General features: G+C 47.0%; 1 protein-coding gene across 2 annotated transcripts in view; it reads right to left on the bottom strand.

Moving 5' to 3' along the window:
• Positions 1 to 15,227, bottom strand: part of GHRHR (growth hormone releasing hormone receptor) — a 443,159-nt gene extending 427,932 nt beyond the window's left edge. For both annotated transcript variants that reach the window (XR_014212223.1, XM_082192539.1), the window contains exons 1-4: positions 15,004 to 15,227; positions 7,582 to 7,684; positions 4,896 to 5,003; positions 3,211 to 3,308 (exon numbers count right to left, since the gene is read on the bottom strand). Coding sequence is in view for 1 of the 2 variants with exons in the window: in XM_082192539.1 (XP_082048665.1) it covers positions 3,211 to 3,308; positions 4,896 to 5,003; positions 7,582 to 7,684; positions 15,004 to 15,054 (360 nt within the window). In the remaining variant the exon portion in view is untranslated. The remainder of the gene's footprint in view (positions 1 to 3,210; positions 3,309 to 4,895; positions 5,004 to 7,581; positions 7,685 to 15,003) is intronic.
• Positions 15,228 to 16,346: the final 1,119 nt, after the last annotated feature.

The following is a 16,346-nucleotide window of genomic DNA, read 5'->3' as shown; positions in this document are numbered from 1 at the left end:
TTATTTTGTTTGAATTTTTGTAACCGCTATTTTAATGTATTATGGAAAACTTTAATAAAAATCTAATTGCCAAAGAAACACAACAACACAAGGTAAAGGGGAACAGGAGAGGTGGAGAATGAAAACTCAGGCACCAATTCTTAACACTCTCTCTCTCTCTCTCTCTCTCTCTCTCTCTCTCTCTCTCTCTCTCTCACACACACACACACACACACACACACACACACACACACATTTCTTTCCCCTTCTCTTTCTTTTTGCTAACTTTGTAAGTATTTTCTTTTTAAGAAAGAAAATAAATGCTTTTAAATAACTAACAATTCTCTGTGGGCTTTAGCTACTGTTCCAAAAGACTACCCGCTTCCCGTTGCAATGAAATATTGCAAATAGAAAGCAGATTTGAGGCTTAATGGTCAATTATAAGCAAATGGCAGACAACAATAACACGTGTGAGCCACAACAATGATTCAGATTTCCATTCTACTGCTTGGAAAAAGATGTGCACTTTTGAACAGGGAACACAGTGTGCCTTTCAGACCACTGTGGATAATCTTTCCTTTGTGGTTGTTTGTTTGTTTACTGCCGCCATCCCACTCTTTGGCCCTGGAGGGTTTCCAGCAAACAATTAAATATTGAAACTACTAGGTTAAAAAAAAGCAAAAACAACAACCCACATGAACAGAGCATATAATTATAAAATAGTGGAACGGTAAAAACAAATACCATAGAATCACAGAATTGTAGAATTGGAAGGGACCATGAGGTCCCTTAAACTCCCTGCAATGCAGGAATCTCTTGCCCCACGTGGGGCTCAAACCCACAATTCTCATGCTATAAACAGATGAACAATCTGCGCCAAGCAAGCATAAACTCCTGAAATCCTTCAGGTATAGATTCCAACAAATCTTCAGAAATATTGTGTGCTCTACACTGAACAACCAAATGGTTTTGAACCTCAGCATTCCTCCCTGCAGCCTGCTTCGAAAACAGCAAGTATTAGAGATAGTTTTTTAGTCTTCAAAACCTCAGAGGAGGCAGGAACACCACTGAGCTCATAACCTAGAAGCCTCGGAGCCAACCGTCTCAGCATCAGCAAGCGCCAGTGTGTCCCCAAGAATGGTTCACACCAGCAACGCCTTTGATGTTTACAACAGAGCAGAACAGGGAGCTGTCCGTGACACCAGTGGTGCTGAAGCTGAGTAGTAGCCCTTGTAGGGCTACTCAGAATGTGTTGGGGACTTAGACCAGAGGCCTGGGTTAGGGAGAATGGTGCCTTTCTAGACTCTTGACTCATAAACCAAACTGAGCCCCCTTTCTGAATGGTAGCAATTTAATGCCAAAGCAGTGTAGTGGCTAGATCAGGAGAGGGGGACTTATGGATCTCCATATGTACTTGTACTTCGGCTCTCAACAGGCCTAGCTGGCATGCCCAGTAGTCAGGGATAATAGGAGTTAAAGACCAACAGCATTGGGAGAGCTTCAAAGTCACACTCAACTGTGAACCTAAGCCAATCTCTCTCTCTCTCTCTCTCTCTCTCTCTCTCTCTCTCTCTCTCCTTCCCTCCCTCCCTCCCTCTCTCTGTCAAACCATGTACACCACCCTGAACTAGGGGAATAAATTTGATTCAGTTCGCATTTAACTCAGAACTGACCAAATCCACACTTTCCAAAAGCAATATGTGGACCAAAATTCAGCCATCCTTCAAAATTTATTTTTCTTGGAATTTTGGAATGTCATTCTCCTGCCAAGTACTGTGTACAAGAACGAATACAACTCACACAAAAACATCACGTTATGGAAAATTGTTTTGAAAAACAGAAGTGTATATTAGAAAGTGACACTAAAATCTGACGGGTTTTGATGAAAATAAATTGCATACAGGTGTGGAAATGTAGAGAACAGAACCTGAGATTTGAAAGAAGAGAAACAGGAAATTATCACACTCACCGAACCCTATTCTGAATTTCTTGGACGAAATGGGGGGATGTAAGAAATACGTTCCCCTTCATGGATCACTGCCTTGTAACGGCGAAAGGGCTTGGATAACTCCAAGACGCTATGAGCTATGCTGTGCAGGGCCACCCAAGATGGACAGGTCATAGCTGAGAGTTTAGACTAAATGTGATCCACCTGGAGAAGGAACTGGCAAACCACTCCAGTATTTTGCCAAGAAAACTCCATGGACATAAATAAGGAGAAGCTCTGAGAAGAAAGTGAGAGTTTCCAAGGGATGCACTGATTCATGGGGTCACAGAGAGTTGAACACGACTAAGACAACTAAACAACAACAAAGAAACACGTTAAGTGTGGTACCAGAATAGTAGGAGGTAGAGTCCTTCCCTGACTTGAAAAGTGTGCCAGTCCAAGAGATTGTGATGGTGTGGGACTCAGGCTCAGACTCGGAACCAGAGGAGTGTCAGTCTGCACCGGATCCTCTACCTCAGGTGGCACCTGAACAAAGTCTGGGACCTGATTCTGAAGAGTCCCAGTCTGCACAGGTTCCCCTGCAACAAACACCAGCTGGGCTGAGTCAGGGGCCTGAGCCTGCCGTGGCTCCAGATGTGGGGATGACCTCGTTGCCTCCAGCTGGGCCATCACTCACAGCTGCTCCACTACCGGTTTGGTCAGGGGAGGCTGAGGCGGCCTCTGGGTCTAGTAACCCATGGAGGTCTCCTGAGCTGCAGAGACTAAGGTCTGAGAGAAGGAGAGACCTGAGTACTTGCAGGAGGAGTGCTCACCTTTGGGCGAGACAGGGAGGTGAGTCGCCGGGGGATCAGGACCGGCCGTTACTCCGACAGAGATAAAAGGCTGCCTGACCCTGCCCCAGGTTGCGGGAGCAACATTGCTGTATGCTAGATCCTGCCTGAGATCCTGTACCTGTCCTTGCCTGGTTTCCTGCCTTGTGACCTGCCTTGGCCCTGTCTGACTGACTCCTAGTGGAACCTTTGGATTCTGGTCCGGTCCTGGACTGCGTTTCATGGGTTACCCCCACGGCCAGCGCAGAAATCCCCTATCTGCAAAGAAACTCGAACTGCAGAGTTAATTCAATGCCAACTTTTTGAGGCACCATTCCTTGCCATCCATCATGCTCTACCTAATCGCAGGAAGCATTGATCTCCTGAAGAAGTTGCCCCCTTCCACCTTGCCTTCCCCCTGCCTCCCAAATACCAGGGAGTATCATTCTGAGGTACTTATTCAGATCTACCCACCTCATAAAGAGTAACCTCATCTTCCACTGGACATGCTGTGGAATAGGGAGGAAATGGGTCAGACCAGCCCTGAGCTGTGCAGCTTCTTTTCACTGAGCCTGTGAACAACAAGGGGGAAAGAAGTCAGAAATGTCAGATGAATTTATTATTTCAGACACAGACCAGTTCCAGCTCACATACAATATCAAGGAAGTCATAAAACATGATAGGGATACATTTGAATTTGCAATTGGGTATAACAGGGACAAGACAGATATAGCAGCGGTTGAAAATATATAAGTTAAATCTTAATCACTAAAATATAACCTAAAATTGTCATTTAAGGCCTTAGTCATTATGGTAGCACAGCTTGTTCCCTAAGTTTCATGGCTGTCGTCCAGAATTCGACCATCCTTAGCGTGATCTCTGGGTCCTTGTCCTCTACCAGGGATTTTAGACATTTAAGTTTGGACCTGTTTGGGGATTTTTGTATAGCAGGGATGATAAGTGCCAAGCGTATACGCCCATAGAAATGACAGTGTAACAAGACATGAGAGACAGTTTCTACCTCCATCAAGCCGCAGGGGCAGACTCATTCCGCGTATGGTTTACCCTCGAATCTGCCCTGCAATAAGGCAGATGGCAGCACGTTGAATCTAGCGAGGGTAAACGACCATCTGTATATAGCTATTTGTAATTTTGACAAATATATTGCTGAGGTGAACCCTCTCCCATTATCTTTCATTGCTGGGTGTTTGTTCATCTCACTCACGTGACATTGCAGTTCAACATCCCAAATTCGTTGGAAGATTATAGCTCTAGCTTTCTCATAACCGACAGCTATCAGGGCCTGTGGGGAAAACCCCAAGCCTCTTAGCTTTTTGTACAGTGTAGCTTTCCATTTGGATTGGTAGGAATCCAGTAGGGTTATGGGAACCAACCCGACAGGGGAAAATGTAAGATGGGATTCTCTCAGTTCTAAACTGCCTCTTCTGAGTCCTGTTTTCTTGCAAACTGTGGGTCTCTACTGTTCATTACAACACTTGAGGCACCCCTACCATTTACTGTATTTTTTGCTCCATAAGATGCACCTGACCATAAGACACACCTAGTTTTTAGAGGAGGAAAGGGGGAAAGCCTTGTTTTTTGGGGGATCAGCTCAAAGTTGTGCAGCTTCTTTTGCAAAGGGGAGAAGCCCCCTTTTTGAGGATCAGCTCAAAGTTGTTGGGCTTACTTTGCAAAGGGAAAAAGTCCTGTTTTTATGGGGTTCAACACACAGTTCCGCAGCTTCTTTAGGAAAGGAAAGGGAGCTGTTTCTACAGTTTCCAGACAGATAATCTAACCAGCCAGTCACATGTTGCTGGGGGAACAAACAGCCTCCATCTGCAGAACATTCAACAATGGAGGCCTGGGCAAGGGGGCAAGGTGCCGGAAAGGGAGCCAGCGATCAACCACACATTCGCCCCATAAGACGCGCAGATATTTCCCCTTACTTTTTAGGAGGAAAAAGGTGCATCTTATGGAGCGGAAAATACGGTATGTCACTTCTGCGAAAAATCAGAAATTTCACTGGAAACTGTGTTCTTGGAAACATTGGAGGGAATTACTGAAAAAGATACCTCGGGTAACAATATGCAAAGGGTTAAGCGCAGTTGTAAACAATGCCTAGAAATAAATCAACACAACAAGGGTCATGGCACCCTCACCTGGATGCTTTGTGAAGTGGAGAAGGATGCCCGGGCAGGTAAAGGTGAGCGTTTGTCCAGCATTTGTATCCGGCCAGCACAGGAGTTGGTCCCATATTCTCTTGCAACCTTGCAAAGGGAGGGGAAAAGACACTTTGAAATCTCACATCTTTTCGCCATTCTTGGAAATGGGAATGCAAAAGCTAATAGGATTATCCCAGTGCCCTGAACTGAGTCCAGAGGCTGATTTGTAACCTCTGGAGCTCCTTCAATATCGTGGCTATAATATTCCTAAATCCATTGGAGGGCATCTCAACCAAAATGTCACAAAACAGCATGCTTTCAAGGACCCAGAAGTTATTATCAGGCTAGACGTTGGCGATGGGGACAGGACCACAAGGGGGGGGGAGAAAAAGCTCTTGGTATTAGTTAAGCCAGCCATATACAGTGGTACCTCTGGTTGCGAACGGGATCTGTTCCAGAGCCCCATTCACAATCTGAGCAGAACGTAACCCACGCCTGCACATGCGCGGGTCGCAATTTGCCGCTTCTGTGCATGCGCATGACGTCATTTTGAGCGTCTGTGCATGTGCGAGCAGCGAAGCCCGGAAGTAACCCTTTCCGGTACTTCCAGGTCGCCGCAGGACGCAACCTGAAAACACTCAACCTGAAGCAAGCGCAACACAAGGTATGACTTTAAGAGGGGATGTGGGAGGAGCTAGGAGACACTTTCAGATGCTTTAGGCTTATGGAAATTCTTCCCAGGGAGGTTTGGTGAAACCTGTAAGCACATGAAATGCTCTGTTTGAATGTCTGCTAGCCATTCCTACATTCCTTCTTAGAACTTGTCAAATGCAGATGTCATTGGATGGAGTGACTCCAGCTGCCTTTTCTTCCATTTCCCCTTTTTAAGTTACACTATAGAAATAGTTACCGTATTTTTCGCTCTATAAGACGCACCCTACCACAAGACGCACCTAGTTTTTGGAGCAGGAAAACAAGAAAAAATATTCTGAATCTCAGAAGCCAGAACAGCAAGTGGGATCGCTGCGCAGCGAAAGCAGTGATCCCTCTTGCTGTTCTGGTTTCTGGGATAGCTGCACAGCCTGCATTCACTCCATAAGGCGCACACACATTTCCCCTTACTTTTTAGGAGGGGAAAAGTGAGTCTTATAGAGCAAAAAATACGGTAAATTATGGAACTTGCTCTCTCGGGAGGCAGTGATGGCTACCAAGATGGATGGCTTTTGATGATGTTTAGACAAATTCACAGAGGATAAGCTTATCAATTTCTACTAGCCAGGATGGCTATGCTTTGTCTCCATGATTGGAGGCAGCTCTGCCAGTGTGGTGTAGTGGTTAAGAGCGGTAGTCACGTAATCTGGGGAACCGGGTTCGCGTCTCCGCTCCTCCACATGCAGCTGCTGGGTGACCTTGGGCCAGTCACACTTCTGTGAAGTCTCTCAGCCCCACTCACCTCACAGAGTGTTTGTTGTGGGGGAGGAAGGGAAAGGAGAATGTTAGCCGCTTTGAGACTCCTGAAGGGGAGTGAAAGGCGGGATATCAAATCCAAACTCTTCTTCTTCTTCTTCTGCTTCTGTATACCAACTGGAATACTGCTGGAAACCACGTAAGGAGAGAGTGCTCAAGTCCAGCAAGCATCTGTTTGGCCACACTGTGAGAACAGGATACTGGCCTCCTCTTTCCTCCCCTTTTTTCTTATGTTTGGATTTTTAAATACCTAGCCTGATGGAGAACTCTGCAGAACTAGGAAGCTTGTGTACTATTTTGTGGCATTTTGGCTGGCCTAAAATCAAGGGTTTGCTCTAATATGGACATTGGGATTTCCCTTATGAAATCCCGGCTCTACCTTTACATTTTGTGTGACTGATGTAATGTACTGGTGTAAAGTTCACCCCAACCAATAACCAGGCAGCCTCATTCTGCACCCCTTGAAACACCCAAATTATATTGAAGGATGTTCCCGCACCAGGTGAAAGTTAGTCATCAAACTGCAAAGTGAATGAAGGTAACACCAGGCTCCAGGACCTAAGCAAAACACAGGCTACACAACTGTGGCCCAACACCTTAACGCTGACTAGGTAAAGGCACCCCTGACCATTAGGTCCAGTCGTAGCCGACTCTGGGGTTGCGGCGCTCATCTCACTTTATTGGCCGAGGGAGCTGGCGTACAGCTTCCGGGCCATGTGGCCAGCATGACTAAGCCACTTCTGGCAAACCAGAGCAACACACAGAAACGCTGTTTACCTTCCTGCTGGAGTGGTACCTATTTATCTACTTGCACTCTGTGCTTTTGAACTGCTAGGTTGGCAGGTGCAGGGACCAAGCAGCGGGAGCTCACCCTGTTGCAGGGATTCGAACCGCCGACCTTCTGATCGGCAAGCTCTAGGCTCTATGGTTTAACCCACAGCACCACCCGTGTCTCTCTAAAATAGATACATGCGGGCTACTTGCACACCCCTCTCTGCCATCCATCCCTGCAAGTGAAAGGCATGATCAGAGTTTGAGGACATGTTGTTTCAGCCAAACAAAGGACACTTAAGGAGGGTGTGAAGCAGAAGTGGTGAGGGGCATGGCTTGGGGCGACCGTCAAGAGCTAGAATGGAGGTCCCAAGGCATGAAATTTCCCAACCTTGAGATAGCCAATGCCTCTCCAGAGATCCAAACACTTATTCTTCTAAGGTACCTGCTGTTTCATTCATGTGCTGCCGAATCTCCTTGAGGCATTCACTCTCATTTTTCTTCCATTCTGTTAAAGCTTCGCATTCTGCTTGAGACATTCCAAGACCCTGGAAACAGGGGAGAAATAAGAGGCTGGGCACGTTTATACAACCTCACCTTCTTTCCCTCCCTGCACCCCCACCAAAAAAACCCCTCCTTATAGTACAATCCTAACAACGGTCCCATCTGCACCATACATCTGAAGTATTAGGATACCACTTTAAATAACCATGGCTGCCCCCCAGCAAAGAAACCTGGGAACTGTAGTTTGTTAAAGACGATGGTGAGAGTTGTTAGGAGATCCTATTCACCTCCTAAACCTACAATTCCCAAAGTGTTCTGTCAGTCAATCCCTCTTCCCTGGTAACTCTGGAAATTGTAGCCCTGTGAGGCAAATAGCAGTCCCCTAACAACTCTCAGCATCCTTAGGAAACTACACTTCCCATGATTCTTTGGGAGGGGACCTATGGCTGTTTAAAGTGGTATGTATGTATAGTGCCCACGTCTACTCAAATACCCCTCCTACTGAATACAATGGGACTTACTCTCAGGGAAGTAGGGTGAGGATTGCAGACTTTGTTGTTTGTGATGCTATTAACATTTGAGCGATGTATTCCTCCCTTCTTCTTCCTTGCACATCCTACATCAGTTCACTACGTCAATCATCATTCAGTTGTTGAAAACGGTGTGACATGTAATAGTTATTACTGAATAAATGACTCAACATTGGGTATATCTGGTGCTCGGAAAAAGGGGGAAATGTCACAGAATCATAGAATTGGAGAGTTGGAAGGGAATCTGAGGCTCATCTAATCCAACCGCCAGGGCCGGATTACCCATAGGCACCAGCGGTGCAGGGCACCCGGGCGCCGGGCTCTCAGGGGCACCAGGCTGAGAGTCTGGGGCAGAGATTTGGAGTCCGGGGATTGAAGAGCCAGGCCAGCCGACAGCCACTGCCGAGAGGAGCAGAGCTCGTTGGAGCGCCACAGGGTTTTCTGTTGCGGGAGCTGAGGCAGCAGGCTGGCTTCGCCCTCCTGCGTACCTGGGATTGGCGGGCCGTCAAAAGACACAGGCAAGCTGCTCACACAAGGCGAGCAGCTTCTCTCCCAAGCCTCTGTGGTGATTGCTCTCCTCTCTCCACCCACAGCAGTATGGGAGAGAGTTGCAGCTTCCCCCCAAAAAAACTGAACAACTCCAAGCTGCCCCCCTAAAAAAGCTCAAAAACTGTGGCCTGCCCCCCCAATTGGGGGCGCTGGGTGGTTTTTTGCACCCCGGCGCCACATACCAGGCGAAGTCCCGGCAGACTGGAGGAGGGCAAATGTTGTCCCTATTTTCAAAAAGGGGGAAAAAGAGGACCCAAATAATTATCGCCCAGTCAGTCTGACATCAATAGCAGGGAAGATTCTGGAGCAGATCATTAAGCAAACAGTCTGTGAGCACCTAGAAAGGAATGCTGTGATCACCAATAGTCAGCATGGATTTCTGAAAAATAAGTCATGTCAGACTAACCTGATCTCGTTTTTTGACAGAATTACAAGCCTGGTAGATGAAGGGAACGCAGTGGATGTAGCCTACCTTGATTTCAGCAAGGCATTCAACAAGGTGCCCCATGATATTCTTGTAAAGAAGCTGGTAAAATGCGGACTTGACTATGCTACCACTCAGTGGATTTGTAACTGGCTGACTGACCGAACCCAAAGGGTGCTCATCAATGGTTCCTCTTCATCCTGGAGAAGAGTGACTAGTGGGGTGCCACAGGGTTCTGTCTTGGGCCCGGTCTTATTCAACATCTTTATCAACGACTTGGATGATGGACTCAAGGGCATCCTGATCAAATTTGCAGATGACACCAAACTGGGAGGGGTGGCTAACACCCCAGAGGACAGGATCACACTTCAAAATGACCTTGACAGATTAGAGAACTGGGCCAAAACAAACAAGATGAATTTTAACAGGGAGAAATGTAAAGTATTGCACTTGGGCAAAAAAAAATGAGAGGCACAAATACAAGGTGGGTGACACCTGGCTTGAGAGCAGTACATGGGAAGAGGATCTAGGAGTCTTGGCTGACCACAAACTTGACATGAGCCAACAGTGTGACGCAGCAGCTAAAAAAGCTAATGCAATTCTGGGCTGCATCAATAGGAGTATAGCATCTAGATCAAGGGAAGTAATAGTGCCACTGTATTCTGCTCTGGTCAGACCTCACCTGGAGTACTGTGTCCAGTTCTGGGCACCACAGTTCAAGAAGGACACTGACAAACTGGAACGTGTCCAGAGGAGGGCAACCAAAATGGTCAAAGGCCTGGAAACGATGCCTTATGAGGAACGGCTAAGGGAGCTGGGCATGTTTAGCCTGGAGAAGAGGAGGTTAAGGGGTGATATGATAGCCATGTTCAAATATATAAAAGGATGTCATATAGAGGAGGGAGAAAGGTTGTTTTCTGCTGCTCCAGAGAAGCGGACACGGAGCAATGGATCCAAACTACAAGAAAGAAGATTCCACCTAAACATTAGGAAGAACTTCCTGACAGTAAGAGCTGTTCGACAGTGGAATTTGCTGCCAAGGAGTGTGGTGGAGTCTCCTACTTTGGAGGTCTTTAAGCAGAGGCTTGACAACCATATGTCAGGAGTGCTCTGATGGTGTTTCCTGCTTGGCAGGGGGTTGGACTCGATGGCCCTTGTGGTCTATTCCAACTCTATGATTCTATGATATGCTAAAGAAGCCCTTCCAACTGCCTACAGTGCAGGAATATGCACTTGTCCCATACAGGGATCGAACCTGCAACCTTGGTGTTATCAGCACCAGGCTCTAACCAACTGAGCTATGCAACCTCTCCTTCCTGGAGACCACCACCTTTTAGGAACACAAAGGATCCTTTAGGAACACAAAGGATGCTTATGCAGAATCAGAACAGTACTCCATCAAGCCCAGCATTGTCTACTGTGATGGCTTGGGACTCGGGCTTGGACTCGGAACCAGAGGAGACTCAGTCTGCACCAGATCCTTTGCCTCAGGCATCATCTGAACCAAGTCTGGGGCCTGATCCTGAAGAGTCCCAGTCTGCACAGGTTCCCCTGCAACAAACCCCAGCTGGGCCGAGTCAGGGGCCGGAGCCTGCCCTGGCTCCAGATGCGGGGATTACCTCGTTGCCTCCAGCTGGGCCATCACTTACAGCTGCTCCACTACTGGTTGGGTCAGGAGAGGCTGAGGCAGCCCCTGGGTCTAGTAACCCACCGACGTCTCCTGAGCTGCAGAGACTAAGGTCTGAGAGAAGGAGAGACCTGACTACTCGCAGGAGGGGTGCTCGCCTTCGGGCGAGACAGGGAGGTGAGTCACCGGGGGATCAGGACCGGCCGCTACCCCGACAAAGATAAAAGGCTGTCGGACCCTGCCCCAGGTTGCGGGAGCAACATTGCTGTATACCAGATCCTGTACCTGTCCTTGCCTGGTTTCCTGCCTTGTGTCCTGCCTTGGCCCTGTCAGACTGATTCCCAGCAGAACCTTCGGATTCTGGACTGGTCCTGGACTGGTCCTGGACCACGTTTCACGGGTTACCCCCGGACCCAGCACGTCTACAGTGACTGGCAGAGGCTCCCCAGCTTTGCCTGGCATTGCAAGAGACTGGACCTGGGACCTTAGATGCTCTGCCTATGACCTTTCCTCAATTGTCAGCCTGGTGCAGCTTTTGCCATTTTTTACCCCTGCAAGTTTGGGAAAGCTTTGTAAGGCTGGCCTTCCATTCCTTAGTGAACAAGTAAATTAGCACCACCAGGGGCTCTATGCTAATTCCACTTTTGGACCACCTGATTTTCTGTGAATCACAGCCAATTTAAAATCTAGACATACAGAGGATGTTATATATTAATTTGCTTTTTAAAAGGGCAAAGATATGTTCCTCCAAATGTACTGAGCCATCTACAGATGACAATACAGTCGTACCTCGGGTTACAGGCGCTTCAGGTTACAGACTCCGCTAACCCAGAAATAGTACCTCGGGTTAAGAACTTTGCTTCAGGATGAGAACAGAAATTGCACAGCGGCAGCGGGAGGCCCCATTAGCTAAAGTGGTGCTTCAGGTTAAGAACAGTTTCAGGTTAAGAACGGACCTCCAGAACAAATTAAGTTCTTAACCCAAGGTACCATTGTATAACACTGGTCCTGAAAGAACTACATTGGCTCCCAGTACATTTCTGAGCACAATTCGAAGTGTTGGTGCTGACCTTTAAAGCCCTAAACAGCCTTGGCCCAGTATACCTGAAGGAGCATCTCCACCCCCATCATTCAGCCCGGACACTGGGGTTCAGCTCCGAGGGCCTTCTGGCGGTTCCCTCTCTGTGAAAAATGAGGTTGCAGGGAACCAGGCAGAGGGCCTTCTCGGTGGTGGCGCCTGCCCTGTGGAACACCCTTCCATCAAGGAAATAAACAACTACCTGACTTTTAGAAGACATCTGAAGGCAGCCCTGTTTAGGGAAGTTGTTAATGTTTGATGTTTTATTGCATTTTTAATATTTTGTTGGAAGCTGCCCACAGTGGTTGGTGAAATCCAGCCAGATGGGTGGGGTATAATAAATTATTATTATTATTATTATTATTATTATTATTATTATTATTATTATTATTATTCCCCCTTGCATTCTGGGATTCAGCACATGGCTGCAAACTTTCCTTTTGGCCTCTGCTCCTGATTCTTTTGACTAGTCATGGCTGGATGCTACAACCCATTGATTTGTTCCTGTTAAGGGGCGGGAGAGAATGAGACCCAGAACAATCAAAACACGGTGAAATCGACCTACTTGACAGGTGGCCTAGCTGATGCTGCTCAGCTCATTTCCACACCAGCGGGATAAATATTCAGCAAAGTTTCCAGATCTCTGGATCATATATCTTTTTCGGGTCACAAAGAGTGCAGAAGGCAATGACTCCCTAATGCATGCGCTATTCATATTCACAGCCTTCTTCATTAATGAAGAGGCCTCCAGCCAAATACATGGCTGGAGATGGCAAATACTTTACCCAATGCAAGTCTTCTATTTGCCATGCTTCTCTCAATTCTGTAAGAACATATAAAGAGTATGCTTCTCCCCCTCTCTACACACTGTCCCAAGAGGGGAGTCTGTGCTATACTAAACCTTTTGGGTGCCCCTAGATTAGGGATGGGGAGAATGTCACAACCGATCCATTTTCCCAGAGAAGTCTGGGAACTGTAGTTCCGTGAGAGGGGAAAGGGTCTCTAAACAACTCCCAGCACCTTTAACAAACTACTGGATTCTTTGGGGGAAGCCGTGATGATTTAAAGTGGGATTATAGTGCTTTAAAAGTGTAGTGCAGATGAGATAGTGAGATTTATGAATCTAAATCTTCCTGGTCCAAAAGCTCTAGCCAGTACACACTCATTGAAATGTGCACATTAATTGAAATGCTGTGGGGCGCTGAATGACTTAACCACACAGTAGATGTCATAACATTCCCTTCTTTAATCTTGGCATGGTTAAGTTTAAATAATATACAGTGGTACCTTGGTTTAGGGAAGCGGGTGGCGCTGTGGTCTAAACCACTGAGCCCAGAGCTTGCTGATCGGAAGGTCGGTGGTTCGAATCTCCACGATGGGGTGAGCTGCCATTGCTCTGTCCCTGCTCCTGCCAACCTAGCAGTTCAAAAGCACGTCAAAGTGCAAGTAGATAAATAGGTACCACTCTAGTGGGAAGGTAAACGGAGTTTCTGTGTGCTGCTCTTGTTCGCCAGAAGCGGCTTAGTCATGACCCGGAAGCTGTCTGTGGACAAACACCAGCTCCCTTGGCCTATAGAGTGAGATGAGCGCCGCAACCCCAGAGTCATCCATGACTGGACCCAACAGTCAGGGGTACTTTTATCTTTACCTTGGTTTACGAACTTAATCCGTTCTGGAAGTCCGTTCTTAAACCAAGGTGTTCTTAAACCAAGGCGTGCTTTCCCATAGCAGCGGGGGACTCAATTTACAAATGGAACACACTCTGCCTTGGAAGCAGAACATGTTCTGCTTCCAAGGCAAAGTTCACAAACCAAAACACTGACTTCCGGGTTTGCAGCGTTCTTAATCCAAGTTGTTCATAAACTAAGCTGTTCTTAAACCAAGGTACCACTGTAAAGCCAGAGCAAAGGGTCCCAACACTATGACTAAATGGGGGGTGGGGAGCTTAAACCCTCAAAAAGTCCTCCTTGGATTTGGAGGTGTTTGGTAACAATGGCTAACACCCCTTTTAACTGATTTGCTCATCAATGGGGTTGGTGGGACAACTTCATATGGGCTTGGAGGCAATGGGTTATCAGGACTCACTTCAGTTTAGCTTCAGGCAAAATTCAGGATTCAAACTGGGAGCCAATTTTTTTGGAAACATGGATCATCCCAGCACTTGAGAAAAGCATCGCATGAATTAAGCATTTAGTTTATATGCTGAACTGAAACTTTGGGGCTCTCTTGGGCATCTTTCAGATTTTGCTTCCGAAATAAAGCTCTGAGGCTCACTCTGAATGAATTCAGACCTCAAGCTTTGGTAGTGGATCTTAAATGGTAACTTGCCACTGCGAATATTTTCACAACCATCACACACACCCTCCCCTCCAATCCTCAATTTATCCACAGCTGCAAATCTTGGGAACACTCTGGAATTAGGAGAACCTGCATCTGGAGTTTTTGCAAGCTAACTGACTGGAGAATTTCTTTCTCCCAGATTTGCTTCGCCACAGATGGAAACGGTGATGGTGGAGTGGAAAACGTAGGTGGATTTTGCAGACAAGATTGGCAATTTCCCTGATTACTTGATTTATATTTCAAATCATGTACAAGGGACCTTTAGCAGAATACCGGAAGGGGTGAGGTAGTTGGCAGGGCAGCCTGGAATATAGTCGAACCATCAGTAGACCCAGTTCTGAATTGTCTACACTGACTGGCTGGGTTTTGGGCATCTCCATGCCTATCCGTAGATGCCAGGACCACTCAGCAAGACATTTTAAGCAATACTCAAGGCGGCAAACCAACAGATCACACAGAGTTGCCACTATGTCCCCACACAATGTTTCCCAAGCTCTGTCCCATCATTGTATCAGAACAAGCCCTTAAATTTCCTCATTTATTCCTCTTATCCTTAGTGCTTCTGAGAAACAGAACTGGAGCTCTGTAAATCAGAGTTTGCGTTCACAGGAAACATTCGCAGGTAAGCGCTGCAATTTGACAGTCAAAAGAAATCCCATTAGCGCACCTTTCTCTGCCCTTCTATGATCACCTCCTGCCAAATCAACGCCAAAAGAAAGAAAGATTGATGTGATATCAAACAGGGATCTGATCCGAGCAGAAGTGGAGAGATGCACGGGAACAATGACAACAAGACTTTGGGACGTTTTACTTACAAGAGACGGCAGAGTCAGCAGGAAGAAGATCCATATATTTCCCGAGTTCATGTTGCAGGAGTTAGAGAGGCACCCCCACTTCCGAGCATCCCTCTCTCCTCTCTCCTCCCTGTTGCCTGTTACTGATCTGAAGCACACAAATGACCAACAGAACCGGTGAATATGTGTAGTGGAAGTGAGGAGGGGGAGTGGTGTGGAGAGAGAGAGAGAGACTCAATATTATTAGCAACTCTCCTGGCTGCGATTGATTTGCCTTCCACCTGTGTGCATTCGGAGAACTCTGCCAATTACTGCCAACGGGAGCTGGCGGGTCCCTCAGAAATGCAACACAAACAGCGACAACACAAAAGATGTGCACAGACCTGCTCAAGTTGACTGCTTTCATGCAAATCAATGCAACTTGCACATGCAGGAAACATATTAATTGGGAATGTGGGTGTTCCAAGCAAGGAGCTGGATTGTTTGGAGCTATGGGTGAAGGGAGAAGGAAAGCAAATTTCCCCAACCTGATACTGTGGGCTGATGCTTTGGACTACAACTCCCATCATCTATGACCGTCGGCTATATTGGATGGGCCTGATGGAAGTTGGAGTCCAACAACATTGGGAGAGCATAATAATAATAATAATAATAATAATAATAATAATAATAATAACAACAACAACAACAACAACAACAACAATAATAATAATAATAATTTATTATTTATACCCCGCCCATCTGGTTGAGCTTCCCCAGCCACTCTGGGCGGTTTCCAAAGAAATATATTTAAATACTGTAATACATCGAACATTAAAAGCTTCCCTAAACAGGGCTGCCTTCAGATGTCTTCTAAAAGTCTGGTAGTTGTTGTTCTCTTTGACATCTGGTGGGAGGGCGTTCCACAGGGTGGGTGCCACCACCAAGAAGGCCCCCTGCCTGGTTCCCTGTAACTTGGCTTCTCGCAGTGAGGGAACTGCCAAAAGGCCCTCGGTGCTGGACCTCAGTGTCCGGGTAGAATGATGAGGGTGGAGATGCTCATTCAGATATACTGGACCGAGGCTGTTTAGGGCTTTAAAGGTCAGCACCAACACTTTGTGCTCAGAAATGTACTGGGAGCCAATGAAGATCTTTCAGGACCGGTGCTATATGGTCTCGGCGGCCGCTCCCAGTCACCAGTCTGGCTGCCGTGTTCTGGATTAGTTGTAGATTCCAGGTCACCGGGTCACCTTCAAAGGTAGCCCCACGTAGAGCGCATTGCAGTAGTCCAAGCGGGAGATAACCAGAGCATGCACCACTCTGGCGAGACAGTCCGCGGGTAGATAGGGTCTCAGCCACATACCAGATGGAGCTGGTAAACAGCT

The sequence above is a fragment of the Podarcis vaucheri genome (assembly GCF_965113315.1).
Source record: "Podarcis vaucheri genome assembly, chromosome: 12".
NCBI lineage: Eukaryota > Metazoa > Chordata > Lepidosauria > Squamata > Lacertidae > Podarcis > Podarcis vaucheri.
Note: the sequence above shows the minus strand (reverse complement) of the source record. Positions and strands in the feature narration are given on the sequence as shown.